This window comes from Lissotriton vulgaris, chromosome 7 (assembly GCF_964263255.1).
Source record: "Lissotriton vulgaris chromosome 7, aLisVul1.2, whole genome shotgun sequence".
Taxonomy (NCBI): Eukaryota; Metazoa; Chordata; class Amphibia; order Caudata; family Salamandridae; genus Lissotriton; species Lissotriton vulgaris.
Genome location: NC_141695.1, coordinates 1,540,906,082 through 1,540,927,804, shown reverse-complemented (window position 1 = coordinate 1,540,927,804; position 21,723 = coordinate 1,540,906,082). Strand labels below are relative to the sequence as shown.

General features: G+C 41.1%; 1 protein-coding gene across 2 annotated transcripts in view; it reads right to left on the bottom strand.

The window, feature by feature from the left end:
* Positions 1 to 21,723, bottom strand: part of LOC147705961 (uncharacterized) — a 277,062-nt gene that overhangs the window by 187,575 nt on the left and 67,764 nt on the right. For both annotated transcript variants that reach the window (XM_086932425.1, XM_086932426.1), the window contains exon 3: positions 6,978 to 7,065. In XM_086932425.1, the coding sequence (XP_086788551.1) occupies positions 6,978 to 7,065 (88 nt within the window). The remainder of the gene's footprint in view (positions 1 to 6,977; positions 7,066 to 21,723) is intronic.

Sequence of the window (21,723 nt, the reverse complement as noted above, 5' to 3'; positions counted from 1 at the left end):
GCATAGTCCTGACTGGGCACGAGCAGGCAGAGCACGCATGCAAGACTTGTGAGGCCGAGTACAGCTCACCTCTAGTGTCAATCACATTGCAGCGAAAAAAGGATGGGTTCAAGACCCATGTTTAGATATAAAGATGATACCTAGCGGACGAAAAAAGATTGAAAGAATAAAGGGAAAGTAATGGGGATAACAAGTAAGGGAGTAACGACTGCGGAAGTAGGAGATAGATTGAAAGGAAGACTAATAAAGGAGTTAAAAATAGATAGGAAGAAGGCAAGAGATTATGTGTGAAGACAAAGTTAAAGAGGATGGAAGCTCATGTGAGAAGATAGAAGGAAAGAAATAGGGGGCATATTACCAAGCCTGGCGATATTAGATTATCGTCGCTTTAGCGGCCGTTTTCGGCCGCTAAGCGGCGATAATTATATCGCCCTGTTAGCAAGCTGTCGCTAACTGATGTTAGCGACAGCTTTGAGGCTATAGCGAGCAGTTTGGGGCCCGCTTTGCATGTCAGCGAAATTTATCGCTAATGACATGCAAAGTGGGCGTACCCAACCAATTAGCGACTGAAAGCAGTCGCTAACGTCGCTATCGCCTATTAGCAAGGCAGGCATAGCAATGGTAATATTGGTGCTAAGCGTGAATATCTCCAAAAGCTAAGGCCTGCTCAGACCAGTTCTTTGCCATAATATCCAATGGGAGGTGAATATTATGGCTAAGACCCTATTGGCGTTAATGCGTGAATATCGCTGTATTCTCAGCGATATTCACGCAATTCGCCGCTATCGCTGGATATTTTATCGCTTTAGAGATAAACGTTGCTAATAGCACGTTTTCTCTGCGATAGTATCCAGCGATGCTTGGCGATAAAAAAAAACTTGCTAAGCCCATTTAGCGATAAATATTGCTAGTTGTTGGTATTATGCCTCTAAGAATGTTAGATTCATGAAAGTGAAAAAGCCAATTCCACTGGAGGTTGAAAGGAAGAAGTCACCAAGTGCATTTAGAGCAAGATTTTTGGGATAATGAAATAAAGAGATGATCAAAGACCACAACATGATTATAGGCTAGGTATGGCAGAGGGAGCATGCTAGGGAAGTGGATAGAAAGTAGTTGAGTACAAGAAAAGGGCGATTGTGCATGAAAACAGAGAATTTCAGTTGTGGTAGGATTAAAGTGAAAGGAGTAAGATGTTGATCAGGACTGTACAGAAGTGAGACCACTAGAGATAATGGGCTCAATTTGCTAAAACCTGGTCACAAAACAATTGGTGGCAATTTGCGAACATTAAAGCATTTGACAAACCCACCTATGCACTAACAGGTAAATGGGTAAAATCCTGATTCGGCGTGGGCTGCATTCTAAGTTACCTCACACATATTAAAGAGGTAGGTTTGAAATTATCACTGAGAATGATTGGTGACCATCACAAGACTGGGGCAATGGTTTGGTTAGCTAGTTATCACTCAATAATGGCAACTTTCTAAAACAAATACAGCCCATTTTCCTTACAGACCATGGATCTGCTTTTACAAAAAAATAAGTTTTGTAAATTTATATTTGCAGGGTCTTCTAAAGTACATCCTACTACCCAATCATTTTATTTTTACATTCACAAAGGGGAAGCTGACCCCTTCCCATCTGCAATGTTTTTCAACCACATTTCTGTTCAAAACATTGTTACAACTAATCAGCAGCAGATGCTGACAATCTGACATGGGAGGGCAGCGGGGTCAGGGCAGGGAAAAAATACCTCCCTTACACTGCTGGCCTGCATTCTTCTGCTACCTCTCCATCTTGTTGCTCCTGGCACTACAATCCCTAGGAGCATAGGCTAACATACTCCCTACGCTATACTAGCACTTCTCTCATGCAATTTCTCCCAGCATGAGAGATGCGCTGGGTTTGGGCAGAGTGGCCCAGTTTAACTCTCCATCATCGACTGGTAGCATGTGCTCCTGAGCACTGATGATATCTCCCAGGAACAGCCTGGAGATATCAATGTGTGCATGTCAGTTTGGCTGGCCCTGGATTGTCAGCTAAACCAACATGCGTACTTTCAGTGCCTAAAACCAATCCTCTCCCTTTTGCCGTAGTCGAGACATGGCCCGCCTCACCACAGACTAATGGACTGTAAGAGAAAAATAAAATTACAATAAAATAGTTTGATTGGCATTTTATTTGTATTGGAATTTAATTTTCTTCTATATGCTGGCACTTCACCAGTGGGGCGATGCTGCTCCACCAAAACGGAGGAGCTGCCCCTGTATCTAATACCAAATTACCGTTTGGAAGATTCGCCTATGACTCCACCCGGTGAACCTGCTAACTCCTCTTAGGTTTTTTTCTTCAAAAATGGCTTGACTGAAAATACAATTGAGATGGATTCTCTATTTTACTACAGCCACCAATTGTTAATTATACTACTTAATTGTATCCACTTATATATTCCATACAATGTAGAATATGAAAATACATAGATATCATAAAATGAAGATTGTTTGGAAACTTCAAAACGTTCACTGTATTTCAAAACTACTCTTATGTGATTGCCTGTTTGCCTACAGGCAGCTTACTAAATGCCAAATGAGCACTTATGAACAGAGGATGCTTCCAGATAGCGTACAACATATGGTTTAAGGGACAACATTATAAACAATAGAGGACAGAGTGAAAGACAATGCCTCTTTTTGCACTGTCACTCCCATTTATTTTGGAAAGGATGCAGCTGTTTTTTCTGGCTCTGAGCACTGGGGCACTGCTGTCTGGGCCCCAGTTTAGGTGCTCTGACCCCTAAAACATGTTGACATTGACTACCCTCCTGATTGGCAAATTAAAATTACCTATAAGTCTGTAGTATATGGTACAAAATTGTACCCAGGGCCTGTAATTTAAATGTCATAAGTGGACAGCAACTCATATTTTGCCACCAATAAAGTGACAATGCAATGTATGTCTACCAGCCTGCCTCAGCAGACTGGATGTGCAGTTTTAAAACTGCAATTTGATATAGCAAAAAAAACCTTTTGCCAGGCCTAAACCTTCCTTTTTAATACTTGTAAATCACCCTTAAGATAGGCCTTAAATACCTAAAAAGCAGTATGCATTAGATGTTAAACGTAGGCCATGTATATTTTAAGTTTCACATGTCCTGGTAGAGAAAGCCATCTGAAGTAATGTTTCACTGTGTCAAGGCTGGCTGGCTCTCCAACAGGAAAGCACTGTGTTACATTATGACACCTTATAATACTTATAACTTCAGTTTAGGTGTAGCTAGAGAAAAAAAAGAAAGCACTGTTTTAATAGTAATGTAAAATCCAATGTAATGGTCAAGTCAGATTTTATATTACTATTTCGTAAAGTACAGTTTTAGAAATATGACTTTTTGTCAGTGTTGAGTGTCAGGTGGCTGTTTATGACTCCCTTGTATTGAGATGTGGATTTCTCCCATACAGTGCCCATAGTGCTTGGATGTGGGGAGAGGTATTTCCCCTTTAAACAATACGGCATGAGGGTTGTACCCTGCCCCTTGCTGAGCTTGCAAGGATGCCTACTCTGTCCCTGGCTAATGCAGCTCACACCTAGACATGCCTCTCTTTCGCTTTCATAGCCAGCCTGTTTCCAAACCTAGTGGGATGGGAAGCTACTCCAAAACTAGTTTGGAAGAACACACAATAGGGTTTACTCATTATCACAGCTGCACCGCTGGGTGGGCTCAGAGAGCTCTCTCTTTCCAGGGGAAGAAAAGGTCTACCATGTTGGTTGAGACATAGAGAGGGGAACTGTGGGATGCTTTCAGAAAAACACACGAAGTGCTGTAAAAGTGGGTAGTGTCCATATGGGAACTTTTGCACCATTGGTTAGGGAGTGTCCAGGAGCTTTCCCTATACCCACAAGTCAGCAATGGGCATACATGTGGCACCCCATACCCCCTCCAGAACAACTCTGGACCTGTGAAAGACAGAAGTCGTACTGTATGTGCTGTTGTGACCTGTGTACCCAGGACTAACAATTGGATGGCGAGGGTCAGTTGGCTGACCCCCTGTTATGAAAAAAGGACACAAAATCTGCAAGAAACTCACTTTGCTGAAGAGCCAAACTGACCATTTCCAACTGGACTTGCACTGGACCATGCTGGCACCTTCTACTGGTGTAAGTCCTGATCCATAACTTTTGTCCTTAAGATCCTGGGTCTCTTAGATAAGTGTGCAATTGTAGTCCTCCTGTCCAAACTGCATAAGCTGGGACCTTATCACTTTTTGACAACTTTTTCTCTAAGGAAATGGTGGGCAACTCGTATTCCAGCTGAAGCCGTCAACGTCCAATCTCTGGTTGTAACCAACGGGCTGGTCTGTTGTGCTGAATGAGGTCTGACTTCCAGCAATTTCTAAATTCAAGCATAGACTGCCTCACTGAGAACGATGGAAAGCTGACGATGATCAATGTCACTTTGTTCTTTTAAAGAGCAAGCAAAATGCCTACAGATAGTTTGTGCCAATTCCCCCTTTATGCTGCTACAAGTTCAAAGTGGGGCTCGACCTGCACATATGTTAAAATTTCACAAAAAGATTTCCCCTACTTTTCCTAAAAAAAAAAAACAGTCAAGGATGGTTAATTCTGACAGCTGAAATGCCTCAGATGAAATAGAAAGGAGGGATTTGACTGTGCTATGAAGCAGAGGAAGGGACAGAGAGATTAACAAGAAACAAGTTTACTTGACTGGGTACCTGCTGCCTGAAAAATGTAAAAGCTTGTAATTGGTCAATCTGCAAAAGTAAATGCTACTTGGAAGCCGGTATTGTCTTCAATTGATTGAGTCAGTGAAAACTTTGTGATGACAAATATTTATAGCCAGAATACGAGTAAAGTTGCTAATTATGGCACCTGGTAAATAATGATATCCCGAGGTTCGTTATTGAAAGGGTGCACTAAATAGCACCCATTACGAGTCATTTAGAAATAGTGTGCGGATTTTGGTGTACAATACATCAAAGTCTGCATGTTATGGTACATTCTTGACACATTTCCCCTGATTAATTTCATCACGTTTGATCTGTTAGAATGTTGGGTTATTTAATGTATCCTGTAATTATTGTATACTTTACATAAAACCAAACTCATAATTCCATCCGACAGGATGAAATTTACCACCCAACTTGTAATAAGAGTTATTACAAGTTTAAAGTAATGACTTACATATTCACAGTGCTTTCTCTCCAAATCTGGGACCTCATGGCAATAAAAATACCCAAGTTGCTATGCTCAGCTGTTGTAGTGTAGTTCTTATTTCCCTTATAGGCTCGGCGCAATGGAATAATATACACTATAGTGGTGGCATAGGACTGAGGTCAGTATGCTTCTATAGAGTACATTAAACGTAATTACTTTGTGTGCCAGCTAACTCAGAGGTCACTAGAAACTTCTCGAATAAACAAGAAGGGAGTAGTTTCTGACAACCTCACAAACATGACAACTTTGCTTCCTTTTTAGAATCGGAACAGTTTCAGAATCGTGGAAACAATAGATAATAGTTTCACTCAGTCAATCATCAATGCTTAGTTTCTTCAGAGTTATACAGAAATAGATAGATGGGTGTTTCAATAAATGGATTAATTGAACAGTCTTGTTTCTCATGTAAGTGATATGAGCTGTTACAATTGCAAGACAGTATGCAAGATATAATATGTACAGTGTAAGCAGTAAGCAGAAATAATACTGCATTAGCATTGTCTTTTTGCTATGACATATATTCATATACACATATATAAATAACAAGGGCTAAAAAGTGGATACTCATAATCATCTGATGCTTCTAAATAGTTCTACCCCAGTGTACCTAACCAAAGTGTAGTACGAGGTAAGAAGTAGGTGCTGTTTTCTATAGAATGGTATATACTAAGTTTGTATGCCAAGAGTCCCTTTAGGTTCTAGTCCGCTCCATATCTTTAGAATGAGAGAGGTGGGAATCTATTTCCAGATCTCAAACTTTAACACCCTGCGAAGGGAGTCGGAACACTGAAAGCTGGACTCTCTGCGAGCAGGGATGACAGCTTCTGGTCAGTGCGTGAGGCGGGGATTCAAATTCCTTCCGAACTTGCCGTGGCGAACCATATCGAGCTGTGTAGCTGAGCCATGGTTTGCCATGGTTAGTGAAGGTATATTTATACCTGGAAAGTGCCTAGGAATGCTGGCATTGACATAAAGTAGGACAGAGGAAGACGTCATGAATGAACCCCTAAGGAATAGTAGTTCATGCATAATGGATGAGTTCTTGCAGAAATCAATATTCCAAGCAGGAAAAGTCCCAATGGTTTAAGGGAATGGTTTATAAGAACTCGTTGTGACTCGGGATGGACGGATGTAGGTGACCATGCCTGTTTTTGGATAGCATGGCTAATGCCTAAATAAGGACTGGGATTCTATGCCTAAATAAGGGCAATGTGAGTTGTGCCTATATAAGGAGATGATTCGGGAAACCTATATACGGGTATCTAAATTGAAACACAACACTGTACCAACGAGAATACATTTCTGTGGCTCTCCGAATAAATACACAGGCATCTGCAGTTACTGCATGAACCAATAGTGGTTTCATAACACAAATAGTACATTTCCCATTAATTAGTTTAAGTGGCATTTATTTTTCATTTAATGTGTGTATTATTTTATATGCAGGTATTTGAAGATGAAAGATCAACAAAATATTTACAGATTTCTTTTTTTAGCCATATTTAGCAAAACCTTTGACTCCACCCCCACGTTCACTGGCCCACCCTCCACGGCACTCAGGATCAAAATTCCTATACTTTTTTAATGCACTTCAACTGCAGGATGAGGCATAGATGGTGTGTACATATTTGTGCATGCCTGATTTTATATATGTTAACAGATAAAAGTCAGATCTTATGAGTTTGACAATGCTTGTCCACAGTTCAATTTTTATTCCCATAAAGATGTTTTGCCTTTTATAAACTCACTTAGTGTACTTATCTCCCGTTGTTGGGTTTATTATATCTTTTGGAGGGCTTGGTGCTACGGATTCCGGTTGCATTTTTCCTGCTGCAGCTGAAGAAAAAAACACAAGCAATTGAAATATATCCTGATAATAGTTCAAAATCAAAACCACATATTTTTATGATAACATGTTTCTCACATACACATCCTTGACTCCAGGTCAAGTGTGAATCACACACAACATTTTTATGTCTTGTCAGCTTTTGGATGGTGTGACTGTTGCCACTGCATCAGGTGATAAGCTTGGGGGTGCTGCCAATCTCTGACTGAAATGAGCACCGTTGTCTGTCTTCTATTTCCACTACATTGAACGTCACTGAAATGAAACATGGTTAATGGTGCTCAAGCTGTCATGTATGGTGTTAGTGTTGCCCAATTGGGCTATGATTACAGTGTACATTTGTTTATCACCAAACAGCTGGTGTTAGAAATGGGATTTCTGGCTGGCTAAGTATGCACCTAAGCCAATCCGAACCCACCACTTGTCAGGGTAAGGGAGTTACACATCGAAGATAACCCCTGCTCACCCCCTTGGTAGCATAGCAGAGCAGTCAGGTTTATCCCAGGGGCAATGCGTAAAGCCTGTGCACAACACACACACACAACAGTGACACACTAGGCACACCACACAAGAGGCTCCACACAGGGTTATATAAAGTTATTACTTATATTTTAAATAAAACACATAGACCACAATCACATAAATCACTTAGCCACTAGACAATTGTCATAATAATGCATAGATCATAAATCACTTTGCCATAAGGCAATTGTCATAAACATAACAGTTAGTGCACTATATCAAAGACTTGCACATGTCATAAAAACCTTGTGTAAACATTTTGCATAATACCACCTCACTGTACATATTGTGCAGTATTTAAACATAACAGTACATGTTATTCTGTCTGTGTAAGGTATACAACTTTTTCATAACATTAGGGCATCAAATAACCTTAGGGCAAAAAATGCAGTAGTTAGGTCACGCATAATACATCATTCAAGGAGCAGCACCTACGCTCCTAATCTCAGTAATACGTCAGTTTCCCGGTTCCCCAAGATGCAGGAACACCTGTCCTCCTATTAAGGACAATACAGTAAACCCAGGAAGGTTTCAACTTTGGCCCCTCAAGACTGGGGTGGAAGCTGCGAACCTCCCGATATGCCACGAGGACTTGGAGAGGGCGCACACACTGCATATGCAAACCGCACAGAGTGCAGCTGCCCGTGAATATGCATTGAATCTGCTGCCAGCACAGGGGAGGCAATGATTACAAGAAATGCCCCCCAAGGTATTTTCTGGCACGGTGGGGCGTGCCCACCTCTTATGTTGGCGGGGAACCTCTCTTGGTCCCCCACATGCAGAGGGACTCAAATGGCAGCTGTCCCCAAGTGTGGTGCAACTGCCACCTTCCCAAAGCGTCAGTAAGCAGTCCCTCACTCATGCAGCATTCGTTCTGTCTTTGGCGAGTTTACTAGCTGACGGGCACTCTCCTTTTGTGCTTCGAAGGCAGGTACGGCTGGTTGGATCTTGCAAGGCTCCGATTCCTTCTCATACAGCCTGCTTGCCCTGCTTTGGATGGTGCCGCGGTGGGTGGTTCCAGAACTTAGACAGCTTCTGTTGTCAGTCAACGCCTGGAGCTAAAGAGAAGGCTTGCTTCAGCTGGTAATTGGCCGGTTGGGTATGCAGAAGGCCAGCTGTGAGGGGCAGATCGGCCCAGCGATTTGGCCATGTCATTGTAGAAAGCACTCGAAGAAGTTTCCCCACCCACTAAGCATCGGGGAATCTCCTGACAACAAAGTACTCTCCACGCGATTGAGCTCCAAATAGAGAGCTCAACACACACTTCTTTTCCAGATGATGAATACAGTGCTCAACATGTGCTGTTGGGCAATTTGGTGAAAGAACAGCCCACTTATTTCTCTGCTCCAGACAGAAGCAACCACTGCAGGTCATTCCACCCCACACAAGTTGGGCAGCGCTCCTCACACAGTTTCTCCAGGTCTCCCCACAGGGAGGCTATTTGAGCCCACAGAAGGATCTTTTCTTTGAAGTCTTTGATTTCCATGAGACTTCCAACAAGAGACAAACAGATACAAGTCCTTGGAGATTTCTTCACAAACAGGATACCACAGCAGTGCAAAAATAGTCAGTCATTTTCCTCCAAAACAGGCAGATGCAACAACTGCAGACCAAACCACCTCTCACACAGCAGGGCCAGCACTCCTCAGACAGTTCTTCAGCTCTTCTTCTTGGCTGGGTACTCTTGTTTCTTGAAGTTATCTACAGTCCTGGGGTAGAAGGTTGTGTACTTAAACCCCATTTTGTCAGTGTTCTCTTTGCTGTTAGGGTCTCTGAGTCCAGACAAACCAGTCCTGTCCTCCCTGATCCATCCTGCATGACCACAGGGGGTTGGAGACAGCATTGTGCAAAGGAGACACAGCCTGATCAGGTGCTAGCAAAACCCCTCCCACAACTCTAAATGCAGCCCAGGTCTATTGAGCCCAACAATGAGTCACCCAGGCAAAGCAGGAAACACCTCAACCCCATCCCCCTGTGACTGTCTAAAGTTAATGCACATCCCCATCTCTGGTTACACCAAGACCAGATGCTGAATACAGAAACGGTCAGAGCCACACAGAAATGTAAAGCAAAAAATATGCCCACTTTTTAAAAGTAAAAGGAACACAGATGATGGACAGGATGTAGAGCAAATCAAGCATTCACCCCCAGTCAAGAGATTTGGTTACATCCATTGTTCTTTTGATCACCATGCCACCCCAGATCCAGACAAATGCGCAAATCCGTCTTAACCCTGTGCCTCATCGGAACAGTCCAGCCCGAACTGCCAAGCCAGGTCTTCCCTGGTCCGGAAACAAGCATCATGTGACTAGTTTCGGGGCATCACCCCTCATCAGCCAGGCTAGCTTGAATCCAGTGACACAGTGAGCCCAGGACCCATGCCTGGACATACTTGGCGCACTTAGGGCGAAAAAGCAAAAGACACGCAAATGATGGACAGACTGCAGAGCAAATCAAGCATTCACCCCCAGTCAAGTCAAGTGAGAACTATTATTGAGAGCCAATAATGAGAAAGGCACGACATGCCAAAACGTGTCTGTTGGAATAATACATTGATTCAAGAAACCAGCGAGTGCTCCTATTCCTGGTGTATATATATATATATATATATATATATTCACTGAAAAAACCATAGGTTATAGACCATATATAGTTAGGGATTAGCATTTACAAAACCTTATTTTATTCGCACAAAACCATTGAAATTCCATATATAGTTAGTTGCACTAACTATATATCGCGGACCCGCAATCCACTGCTAATGATGTCACATATTACATCATTCATGACATGGTCAGTGACATCACTGATGACATCACTGATGACATCTCAAATGACATCACTGATGACATCACTGATGACATCACTGATGACAACACCCAGTGACTGTATGTTTCTGTAAAGTTAAAATATGTCTTACATATTGAAGAATGAGTGGATGTATAAGTGTCTGGATGAAGGATTTAGTAGGTGCATGACTGACTGTATGAGAGAATGATTAAATGTGTCTCACTGAGTGCATGGGTTAGTGACTAAACTGTCTTAATTTGTGCATCATTATATCTGTTGTTCAGTAGCTATATGAGTAAGTATATGGGTTATTGATTGGTTGCCCAAGTATTTGTATGGGACACTGAGTGTGTGTGTGGGTGGCTAGGAGGTGTATGACTCTGTGCATAGATGTGTGAGCAGTGGATTCACTAGATGTATGGGTTCAAAAGTGCATGTAGAAACAGCTGTATGGACAGTTGACTGTGTGCATGAGTGTATTGGTGAGTGAATGGATATCTCAGTGCTACATGTCAAAGTAAGTACATATGTAAAACACAGTCCATGTGAGAGTTGACATATATAAATAACTGAACATAAGAGCCAGTGAATGTGAGAGTGGCTGTATGGATCATTGTGAACTTGTATCAGGGATTGTATAAGAGAGTAAATATGTGTTAGTATATTTTTGAATAAGTAAGGTGTGTATAACTGTATAGTTGAGGAAATGGAGGTGTGATTGATTCTTTGCATGACTGACTAGGTGTGTGAGTAACTCCATGGATGTGTGACAGTCTGTGAGTGTTTGTTTACACTGAGTGTATCTAAGGTTATATTAGAGTCTGAAGATGTTCATTGTATTATCACATAAATGATATCATCAGTGATGTAATCAGTAATGTCAAATGAGATTTCAGTGATGTCATCAGTGATGTCATTTGAGATGTCATCAGTGATGTCATCAGTGATGTCATTTGAGATGTCATCAGTGATGTCATCAGTGATGTCACTGACCATGTCATGAATGATGTAATATGTGACATCATTAGCAGTGGATTGCGGGTCCGCGATATATAGTTAGTGCAACTAACTATATATGGAATTTCAATGGTTTTGTGCGAATAAAATAAGGTTTTGTAAATGCTAATCCCTAACTATATATGGTCTATAACCTATGGTTTTTTCAGTGAATTTTCAAGGTTTTGTAAATGCTAATCCCTAACTATATATGGTCTATAACCTATGGTTTTTTCAGTGAATTTCATTGGTTTTTTAAAAGCTAATATCTATAGCTGTAAAATATATTCTTTATTACGTGACGTATCACGTAGCCCTTGAGACGCCTCATGATGCATCGCATAACCGTGATGTATCGTCTCTGCAGCGCAAACCAAACCCGTAACGTAAGCGCGCCAGAGCACGCTTAAAGATATATATATATTTTTTTAACCTTAATTAGACAAAATCCACACGTGCACATATCACAAACGTTCAAAAAACACAATATGTCGGACTTCCGTTACGCTGCCGGTTAGCTGCCCGGTTAACGCACCGGGAAGCACCTTTACCGCGAAAAATCGCAATTTTATTTTTCTTTTGCCCCGCGGGGAACTTTAATAGCCTCCTCATCAATCCTAGGGGTTCAGGAGGGGTCTACTTTACCCCTTTCCTTCATTTCCCCCTTTGTTTTGGCCTCCTCTTGTCTCTCGATCCTACCGAGAGACAAGATGGCGGCCGCTCCGGACTGTTTACAATGTTGACAGCCAATCAGCTACTCCTCAGACTCCCGTTACACTGCCGGTTAGCTTCCCGGTTAGCTGCCCGGTTCGCGTACCAAGACGCGTCTCTACGGCGAAAAAATCAGATTTTTTTTTTTTTTTGGGCCCCGCGTGGCTCTATAATATCCCCCTCATCAATCCTAGTGGGTCAGAAGGGGTCTACCTTGCCCCCTTTCCTTCATTTCCCCCTTTGTTTTGGCCTCCTCTTGTCTCTCGATCCTACCGAGAGACAAGATGGTGGCCGCTCCGGACTGTTTACAATGTTGACAGCCAATCAGCTACTCCTCAGACTCCCGTTACACTGCCGGTTAGCTTCCCGGTTAGCTGCCCGGTTCGCGTACCAAGACGCGTCTCTACGGCGAAAAAATCGGAATGTTTTTTTTTTTTTTTTGGGCCCCGCGTAGCTCTATAATATCCCCCTCATCAATCCTAGGGGGTCAGAAGGGGTCTACCTTGCCCCCTTTCCTTCATTTTCCCCTTTGTTTTGGCCTCCTCTTGTCTCTCGATCCTACCGAGAGAGAAGATGGCGGCCGCGCCGGACTGTTTAGAATGTTGACAGACACCGGAGAGCCAATCAGCTTCGCTTCGCAAAGTTCCGATACGCGAAAAGTTCGCGAACCGGAGCGCTACCCGGAGCGCTGTTACAGATATATATCTTGTTTTAAACGTTAATTTCTCAAAATCCACTGAAGCACATATATTGAGACCTAGCAAAGGCACATCGGGCTAACAGTCCCTACAATTTTGCCAAGTTTCGTGCAAATCCATTCAGCCGTTCGGGCTAAAAGTGAGGCCAACCGCCCTATGGAAATCAACATGGGAAAAACGCGTTTTGGGACCCCCCTTTTTTCTCGGCCCCCCCCTGACGAACCCCCCCCAAATTTTCAGGGGCTGCTCAGAAACAAAATGTGCCATTTTCCTGAAAATTTCAGCCAATTCCGTCCACAAACGCCAAAGTTATTAGACATAGAATTTTCAAAAGTCCCATAGGAAAAAAATCCTAACTATATATACCTACTGGCTATCGCCAGTAGGTAATATATATATATATATACATATATATATATATATATATATATATATATATATATATATATATATATATATATATATATATATATGAATGAAAATTCGTCATCAGCCAAGGCAGACGCCTCAGCCCAACACTCCAGCGCTGACGAAAGAAAGGACCCAAAATTTTCAGTGCTTAAACCTTCGTGTTTATTTCAGCAAGCCTGCCGCCGCCATAACGCGTTTCGCCTTTACAGCTTGATCACATGGCCAGTTGCTATCAGCCAATGCCATACATTTAAAATGCAAGTGCGCGCGCAAATCATTTACAAAAAATGTTTTCAGCAACATAGAAAAAATACTACATTTCCAAGTGCTATCGAATGCATGCAAATATTATATACATGCTTTGATTGAAGTACAAGTGGCTTAATATATAAAATATAAATATATATTTACACTTTAAAAACCACTAAAGTTGTTTTGCATAACTATATTAATACAAGTTAATTATATCGTGAACATGAACCCACAACATTTATGCCATAGATTCATACCGGTTAGTTGTTCACAAAGAATACTCACTCCCCAAATGTACAAGGCACTTGGCAAAAGAGATAAAGCCCCAGTGGGCACAGGATATTGTAAGATAGCGCCACATTATTACACAATACCTTTAGACATTGGCAAAAAAAGTGTTAAGTGAATAAAATTTCCTGAAAGTGCTCGTGCTAGTGCTCAAACAATATTAAAAAAGGAAATCAAAACTTATTCCAAAAGAAACAGATGTTGTGTTAAACTCATGGTTATACTCCACGGACTAATCCTCCTACTATTCTAAAAAAGCTCTTAACACAGTAAGTATGGAGGCATCAGATGTTCCAATATAGCAACAACAGTGTTGTAATTTTAAAAGACCAAGTACCCATAAGGCAAATTCCTCCTAAACACAGTAAATGAATAAACTGACCTAAAACACTTGAAGCGCGGAAGAATTTCAATGAGTAATTACTCTCATTGCTTCAAAGACAAGTATAAAGATCTTCCGTCGCATTCAGACCCTGTGGCTGCTTACTGTCCAATTCCAGGATGTACCGGGTTTCAAGTAGGCGTAATTTTGCCTCTCGATCACCCCCTCTCTTCATGGGCCATATTGCATCTATAACAAAGTAAGACAGATGCATAGGGTTGGAGCTATGGTGCTGTTCAAAGTGCCTAGCAACAGGGTAGGCCTGATCTTTGTTAGAAATAGCTCTAATGTGCTGAAGTACACGTTTGTGGACCGGCAAGCGGGTGCTACCCACGTACCTGAGACCACACGTACACACCAGCACATAGACCGCATAATCTGTCTTACAAGTAAGGCGTTTAGTAATTCTCCTAGGAATGCTGGAGAATGGGACAACATAGGTGGATTTGTTAGTCCCATATTTGCATGCCTTACATTGTATGCATTTTTTAAAACCCCCTCCCAAAGCCTTCCATGTTGATGACATCTGGGGTTCTAAGGCATTCTGGACCAAGGCATTAGCCATAGATTTGGACTTTCTGAAGGTCAAGAGTGGCTTTTTCGATACCTTATTGCCAATTACTGGATCCCCCAAAATGAGGTTCCAGTTGTCGCAAAATATCTTTCTAAGAGCTGAATGCTGTCTGCTGTATGTCACAATCATGCGAGGACTGCTAACCCCTTCCCCTACAGTGGTTTCCGCCACTCTGTTTCTAGGGATAAGGGCGGATTCCCGGGATATCTGAAGAGTCCTCTTCTGTGCGGACTCCACCAAGGATCTAGAGTACCCCCTAGCTAGGAATCTAGTTTTGCAAGCTTCCTGAGCTATAGTGCATTCCTCTTCGCTACTACAGATGCGTCTGATACGCAACATTTCCCCATAGGGAATGCTGCGTATCAAATGGCCAGGATGGTGGCTGGCTGCGTGCAAGATGGTATTGCCAGCAGTCGGCTTTCTGTATAGCTTGGTTTGCATACGATTTTCACTGACATATATTTCCATATCCAGAAAACAGACTTTTTTCGCATCAATGCACGATGTAAAATGCAGATTCAGATTATTTACATTCAGCCTTTCCACAAATTTTCTTGCTGATTCCTCCGTTCCCTTCCATACAAAGAAAAGGTCATCAATGTATCGTAAATAGGTGATCACCTGCTGTTCCATGGTTTCTCGCAGATCTCCCGCCAGGACCTGTTCCTCCCATAGCCCCATGTGCAGACACGCGTAGCTAGGGGAAAAACAGGCCCCCATGGCGACACCCCTGATTTGATGGTAAATCTGATTATTGAACAGAAAGAAATTCTGCTCCAAACACATTTGGACCATGGATAACAGCATCCTATTGTGAACCCCATAGTATATGGGGCGTTTGTTGAGGAAATATATTACCTACTGGCGATATACATATATATATATATATATATATATATATATATATATATATATATATATATGTATATGTATATATATATATATATATATATATATATATATATATATATATATATTTATATATATATACATATTCACTGAAAAAAACAAAGGTTTTACACACGTTATAGTTAGGAAGTAGCATTTACAAAACCTATGAAATTCAATGAAAAAACCATAGGTTTGACACATGTTATAGTTAACTTGACATTTTACTTATATAAAACCGATGAAATTCCCCCGTTATAGTTACTTCAGCTAACTATAACTCGCGCGCCCGCAATGCACTGCTGATGACGTTACATATTACATCACTCATGCTTTGAACATTTTAGCTTCTATTTTTAAATGTGTGTATCAAAGGTTATATTACGCTGAGAGGAGGTCTACCACTCTTTTACAAGGATGATGTCATCAGTGATTTCATCAGTGATGGTATTTCAGATATCATCAGTGATGTCATGAGTGATGTCACTGACCATGTCATGAGTGATATAATATGTGACGTCATCAGCAGTGCATTGGGGGCACGCGAGTTATAGTTAGCTGAAGTAACTATAACGGGGGAATTTCATTGGTTTTATATGAGTAAATGTCAAGTTAACTATAACATGTGTCAAACCTATGGTTTTTTCAGTGAATTTCATAGGTTTTGTAAATGCTTCTTCCTAACTATAACGTGTGTAAAACCTTTTGTTTTTTCAGTGAATTTCATAGGTTTTTTGAATGCTACTTCCTAACTATAACGTGTTTAAAACCTATGGTTTTTTCAGTGAATATATATATATATATATATATATATATAGGTTTCACATCAGTTATAGTTAGCTGGAAATTTTACGGACATAAAACCAATGAAATTCCACGTTATAGTTAGTTGGACTCACTATAACATGCGCGCCTGCAATGCACTGCTGATGACGTCACATATTACATCACTCATGACATGGTCAGTGACATCACTCATGACATCACTGATGACACCATCCAGTGAATGTGTGTCTTTATGAAAAATAAATATGTTTTATATTTGTATTTGTAAAGGACGATGGAAGAATAAATGGTTAAATAAGTGTGTAAATGGATGTTTTTTTTAAAAGAATTGATTGGTTAACTGCCTTATTAAGTGTATCTTAATGAATACATATATTAACGAGTAATTTTTAAATATTTAAATATATGTATCAGTGTTTCACTTTGTGTATAAGTGGCTGCATGGGTTGGTGACTGACTCACTGTTTGTATGTGTTTTGAAGACAGCATATGTGCAGGACTGTATGGGTAGATGAGTGTGTATATGTGGGTGTTAGTGAGTGAATGCCTGTCTCACTAGTGTCTTTATGAGTAACTACATATGTTTTAATCTTGTATATGTGAGCATTGATGTATATAAGTCAGTATATGTGAGAGTGAGAGATTGAAAGAGTTCCTGTTTAAATAAGTATGTGTTTCTATAAGTGATTGTTTAAGAGAGTAAGTATGTGTAAGTTTCCTTAGAAGTAATGTGCTAATGTATGTATAGCTGTATATGCAAATAAATGGATGTTCAATAGTTTATTTGCATGTGTGAGTATGTGTGTGAGTAACTTTTGTAAGACTGTCTGTTTGTAACAGGATGTATATGTGTATCACTATCTATGATGAGTGAGAATATGTATGAGTGACTATATAGAACTGTTGGTGTATGAGTGGATGTGTATATAGATGGTGGAATTACTGAATTGGTTATTGTAACTGGTATGGGTATCTCCATTTTTTTTGAAAATGTTAGTTTCTATTGTTTGAATATGTGTTTCAATGGTTACATTACACTGAAAGGAGGTCTATCAGTCTGTCACAAGGATTGTGTCATCAGTGATGTCATGAGTGATGTCACTGACCATGTCATGAGTGATGTAATATGTGACGTCATCAGCAGTGCATTGCAGGCGCGCAAGTTATAGTGAGTCCAACTAACTATAACGTGGAATTTCATTGGTTTTATGTCAGTAAAATTTCCAGCTAACTATAACCGATGTGAAACCTATGTTTTTTTTAGTGAATTTAATAGGTTTTTTAAATGCTAATTCCTAACTATAACTGGTGTGAAACCTATGGTTTTTTCAGTGAATTTCCTTGGTTTTTTAAATGCTAATTCATAACTATAACTGGTGTGAAACCTATGTTTTTTTCAGTGAATTTCAAACGTTTTTTAAATTCTAATTCCTAACTATAAGTCTCACTTTATAAATAAGACTGTTAGCACTCTAGTTGTTCTTTAGAACACTCTGGTACATTCTGTCATTGGGCTACAGTTGGGCTACATCTAGCTGATATTTGGGCTACATTTGGATTTTTTGGTCTATGGTGGCCATCTTTGGGCTACATTGGGCTACATTTGGGCTACATTTTGGCATATATATAGCCCAATGTAGCACAATATATATTTTTTCAAAGTTAATTTTCGTAAAAACCACTTAAGAATAGGGCTACCAGTCCCTACAATTTTTCCCAATTTTTTTTTATATTTTTTGCTTTGGAGCGCTCCCGGTGCGCTTCCCGGGGAGCGCCCCGAAAAGCGTACTTTTATAAAGCGCCCCCGGGCGCGCTCCGGGGAGCGTCCCGTAAGCGCCAATATCACGAACGAAAACATGATCGTGACGTATCGCGTATCCGCGTCCGCGTGATACGCACGTCGTAAGCGCACCCGGAAGTACTCAAGCGAATACGATCGCGCAACTTAAACATCCGATGCCCTTACGCTACGCGACCCGAAGCGCACCCGGGCACGCCCGGGGGCGTGTAGCGTAAGCGCGTCGGGTCATGTGACCTGAAAATAACACTTTTCATTGGTTCATAACAGTTTTAGTTTCATAATGATGAAGCCCCTGGTCTTGTGACCTGAAAATAACACTTCTCATTGGTTCAGGACAGTTTTTTTTCCAAATGATGAAAGACCCCACCTTTTTTCCTTATTCTGACTTTGTCCTTGACTGAGGAAGACCTGTTTGTACATCTCTGTACCTTTTTGATCTTAATATTGGCTTCAGTAGCAGCAGCAGCTGGTGCATCTGCCCCACCACCACCACCACCACCACCACCAAGAGGACCAGCTCAAGATTATATTGGTGGTCAAGAAGAGGAGGAAGAGGAAGAGGAGGAGGGGAGGAGAAGATGGCTGCCTGAAGAAAATACCCCATACAAACCCAAGCCACACATTGTATGGGAGTTTTTTTCAATCCCAGAGGGCAAGAAAAAAGTGAATGCGGCCAAGGTAACTTGCCTAATCTGCAATGAAGAACTCTCACGGGGCAACCCAAACAAAAATATTCATTTGGTAACTATACCATGATTCATCATATGACCCGAAAGCACCCAAACAACTACTCTCGTGCAGAGCCCAGGGAACTGGCCAGTAACCTCCCCCAGTCGTCAAGGACCACCTCCCAAAGAAACCAACCCACTTCATCGGGACCAGAAACATGAGAGATAATGCCTTGTATTCAGCCAAGATTTGCTGATTTTAAATTCACTTGTTCTGCATGTGGCAAGCTTATCGCCTATGGTGAAAAAAGCGTAAAGCTCAAGGTCCTTGCAGGTGATAATCACAAGTGTCCCAAAAATAAGTAATTTTTTGGGTGTTTTGTTTTTTTGCTCCAGTTGAGCCAGTTTCAATTCCCTTTTTCTGTTTCTCCCCCTAAAAAAATACAAAAAAAATATAAAACTGTTTTGAAAAGCCAAAAAAAGTACAAAATGTTCAAAAAACACAAAAAAATATAAAACAACAAAAAGAAGAAAAAAAAAAGTTCTTTTTAGAACTACCTCCAATTTCTAAATAAAGGCTTCATTTTTTAAAAACTCTGTCATCTTTTTCCCTCATAGTACGCTCCCCGGGCCGCTCCCCGGTGCGCGTACCGGGCGCTTCCCCCGCGGAAAACGGAAAATAAAATATGTTAAATGCCCCGCGGGGCCCTTTTATAGCCCCCACATCAAACCTAGGGGGTCAAGGGTGGGTCTACTCTGCCCCCTTATGGTCATTTCCCTCTTTGTTTTGGCCACCTCTCGTGTCTCGATCCTACCGAGACACAAGATGGCGGCCGCTCCAGACTGTTTCGAATGTTTATAGACACCGAGAGCCAATCAGCTTTCCGTGCGCACCTCGCGTGGCGTGCCCGGTGCGCGTACTGGTGCACGTACCAGAGCGCGGCTATAGATATATATATTTTTTTGAACCTTAATTACTCAAAATCCACTGGAGCACATATCTTGAGACATAGCAAAGCTACATCGGGCTACCAGTCCCTACAATTTTGCCAAGTTTGGAGGAAATCCATTCAGCCGTTCGGGCTAAAAGTGAAATCGACCGCCCTATGGAAATTAACATGGGGAAAATGCGTTTTGGGACCCCCCTTTTATCTCGGCCCCCGCTTGACGAATCCCCCCAAACTTTCAGGGAAGGACCGGAACGCCGCGAGGCCATTTTGAGAAAATTTAGAGGCAGATTCGTCAACCGGCGCCAAAGTTATTCCAAATAGAATTTTGAGATTTAACATTGAAAAAAATCCTAACTATAACTACCCACTGGCGACCGCCAGTAGGTAATATATATATCCAACGAAAAAGTTGTCGTATTCTCATCCAGAAGTGAACAAGTTAAGGCCCATCTGCATTTACGGTGAACTTTTATTTGTGCTCACACCCAACGCGTTTCGCAGCCGCAGCCGCTTGATTGATTGTGATTTTCTAAATGTTATCTGTGGAGAATTAGATTTTTAACATGAATGTACCACTATGGTCAAACGATTTAAGGAAAGGGGGTACAGTGATCAATGCATAGCAACAGCAACAGCCTGTAGTAAAGTAGAAGCAAGAGAGAGGGATGACTTATTAAAAATCAAAAAGAGTATCTCTCCACCAGAAAAAGTAAGATTTGTAACTACCTACAGTAACAAAGCATATGAAATGAGAAAATGCCTAGAAAAACATTGGAGTATATTAAAAACTGACTCAGACTTAGAGAAAGCAGTAAGTAATTCTCCACAGATAACATTTAGAAAAGCACAATCAATCAAAGATATGGTTAGTCCAGCAATGTCACCTAAACAGGTTAGAACAACTAGTGGACCAGTGCAAGGGTTTTATCTTTGCGGGAAATGTAAAGCCAGCAAATACAGTTCCTGTTGCAAATCTGTTAAACTATCAGCCAAATGTGGCCTTTTCAAAATCCAGAAACATGTATCCTGTGATACGGAATATGCGGTGTATGCCCTTAGGTGCCCATGTAATCTGTACTATATTGGTAGTACGATTCACAAAGTCAAGAAAAGAGTCCTCGAGCACCTAAGGCCAATCAATCACCATGACAAACAATGTCCCATTGCACGTCACTTCTTCAAAGAACATTAACAAAATACAAGTCTCCTCTCATTTGTGGTATTAGACTGCATACCGCGATGGGAGAGAGGGGGTGACAGGTTAAAAGAGCTGAGGCAATTAGAATTGAGAATGATAATTAAATTTCAAAGACTGTATCCATCAGGGCATAATGGAGATGAGGCATTAGCGGTCCATCTTAGTTAAAAATGTGCTAGAGTTGTTCTGTTGAGATTGTTTTAAAATGCTGCGAAGATGAATATATTGGAAATCCAATTTTTTATGTGATTCAATATAAGAATGTATTTTAATGGGTTTGCTCTACCAAAACAGATTATTGAAGATGTGAGCATTCCTGAATGTTAAAGGCAAAAATATCTGGTGTTTCACCATGTAAGGGTAAATCGGCATGGTTACGGACGTCAATTTAGATTGGAATCAAGTGAGATGATATTGATTTTGGCCCACTGGGGCGAGATTTGATTTGGTTTGTTTGATATTATTTTGGATGGTACAGTCGATAACCAATAATCAAGAATGAACTTGGCTAACTGCAGGATGGTGTAACTGATGAAGGGATAAATTAGTATTGGAATGAAGATGAAATTCCTGAACTTTTTTGAAGCACGGACAGTGTTCAAAGGATGTAATGACAAAAAATGAGTTTAAGCCCACTGGGGCGCAATGATAAATGGATTGACCGCGAGGGTCTTATTAAATTGACATTCTGAACCGGCAAACCTGGTTTAACAATACAAAGTTAATACGGGTT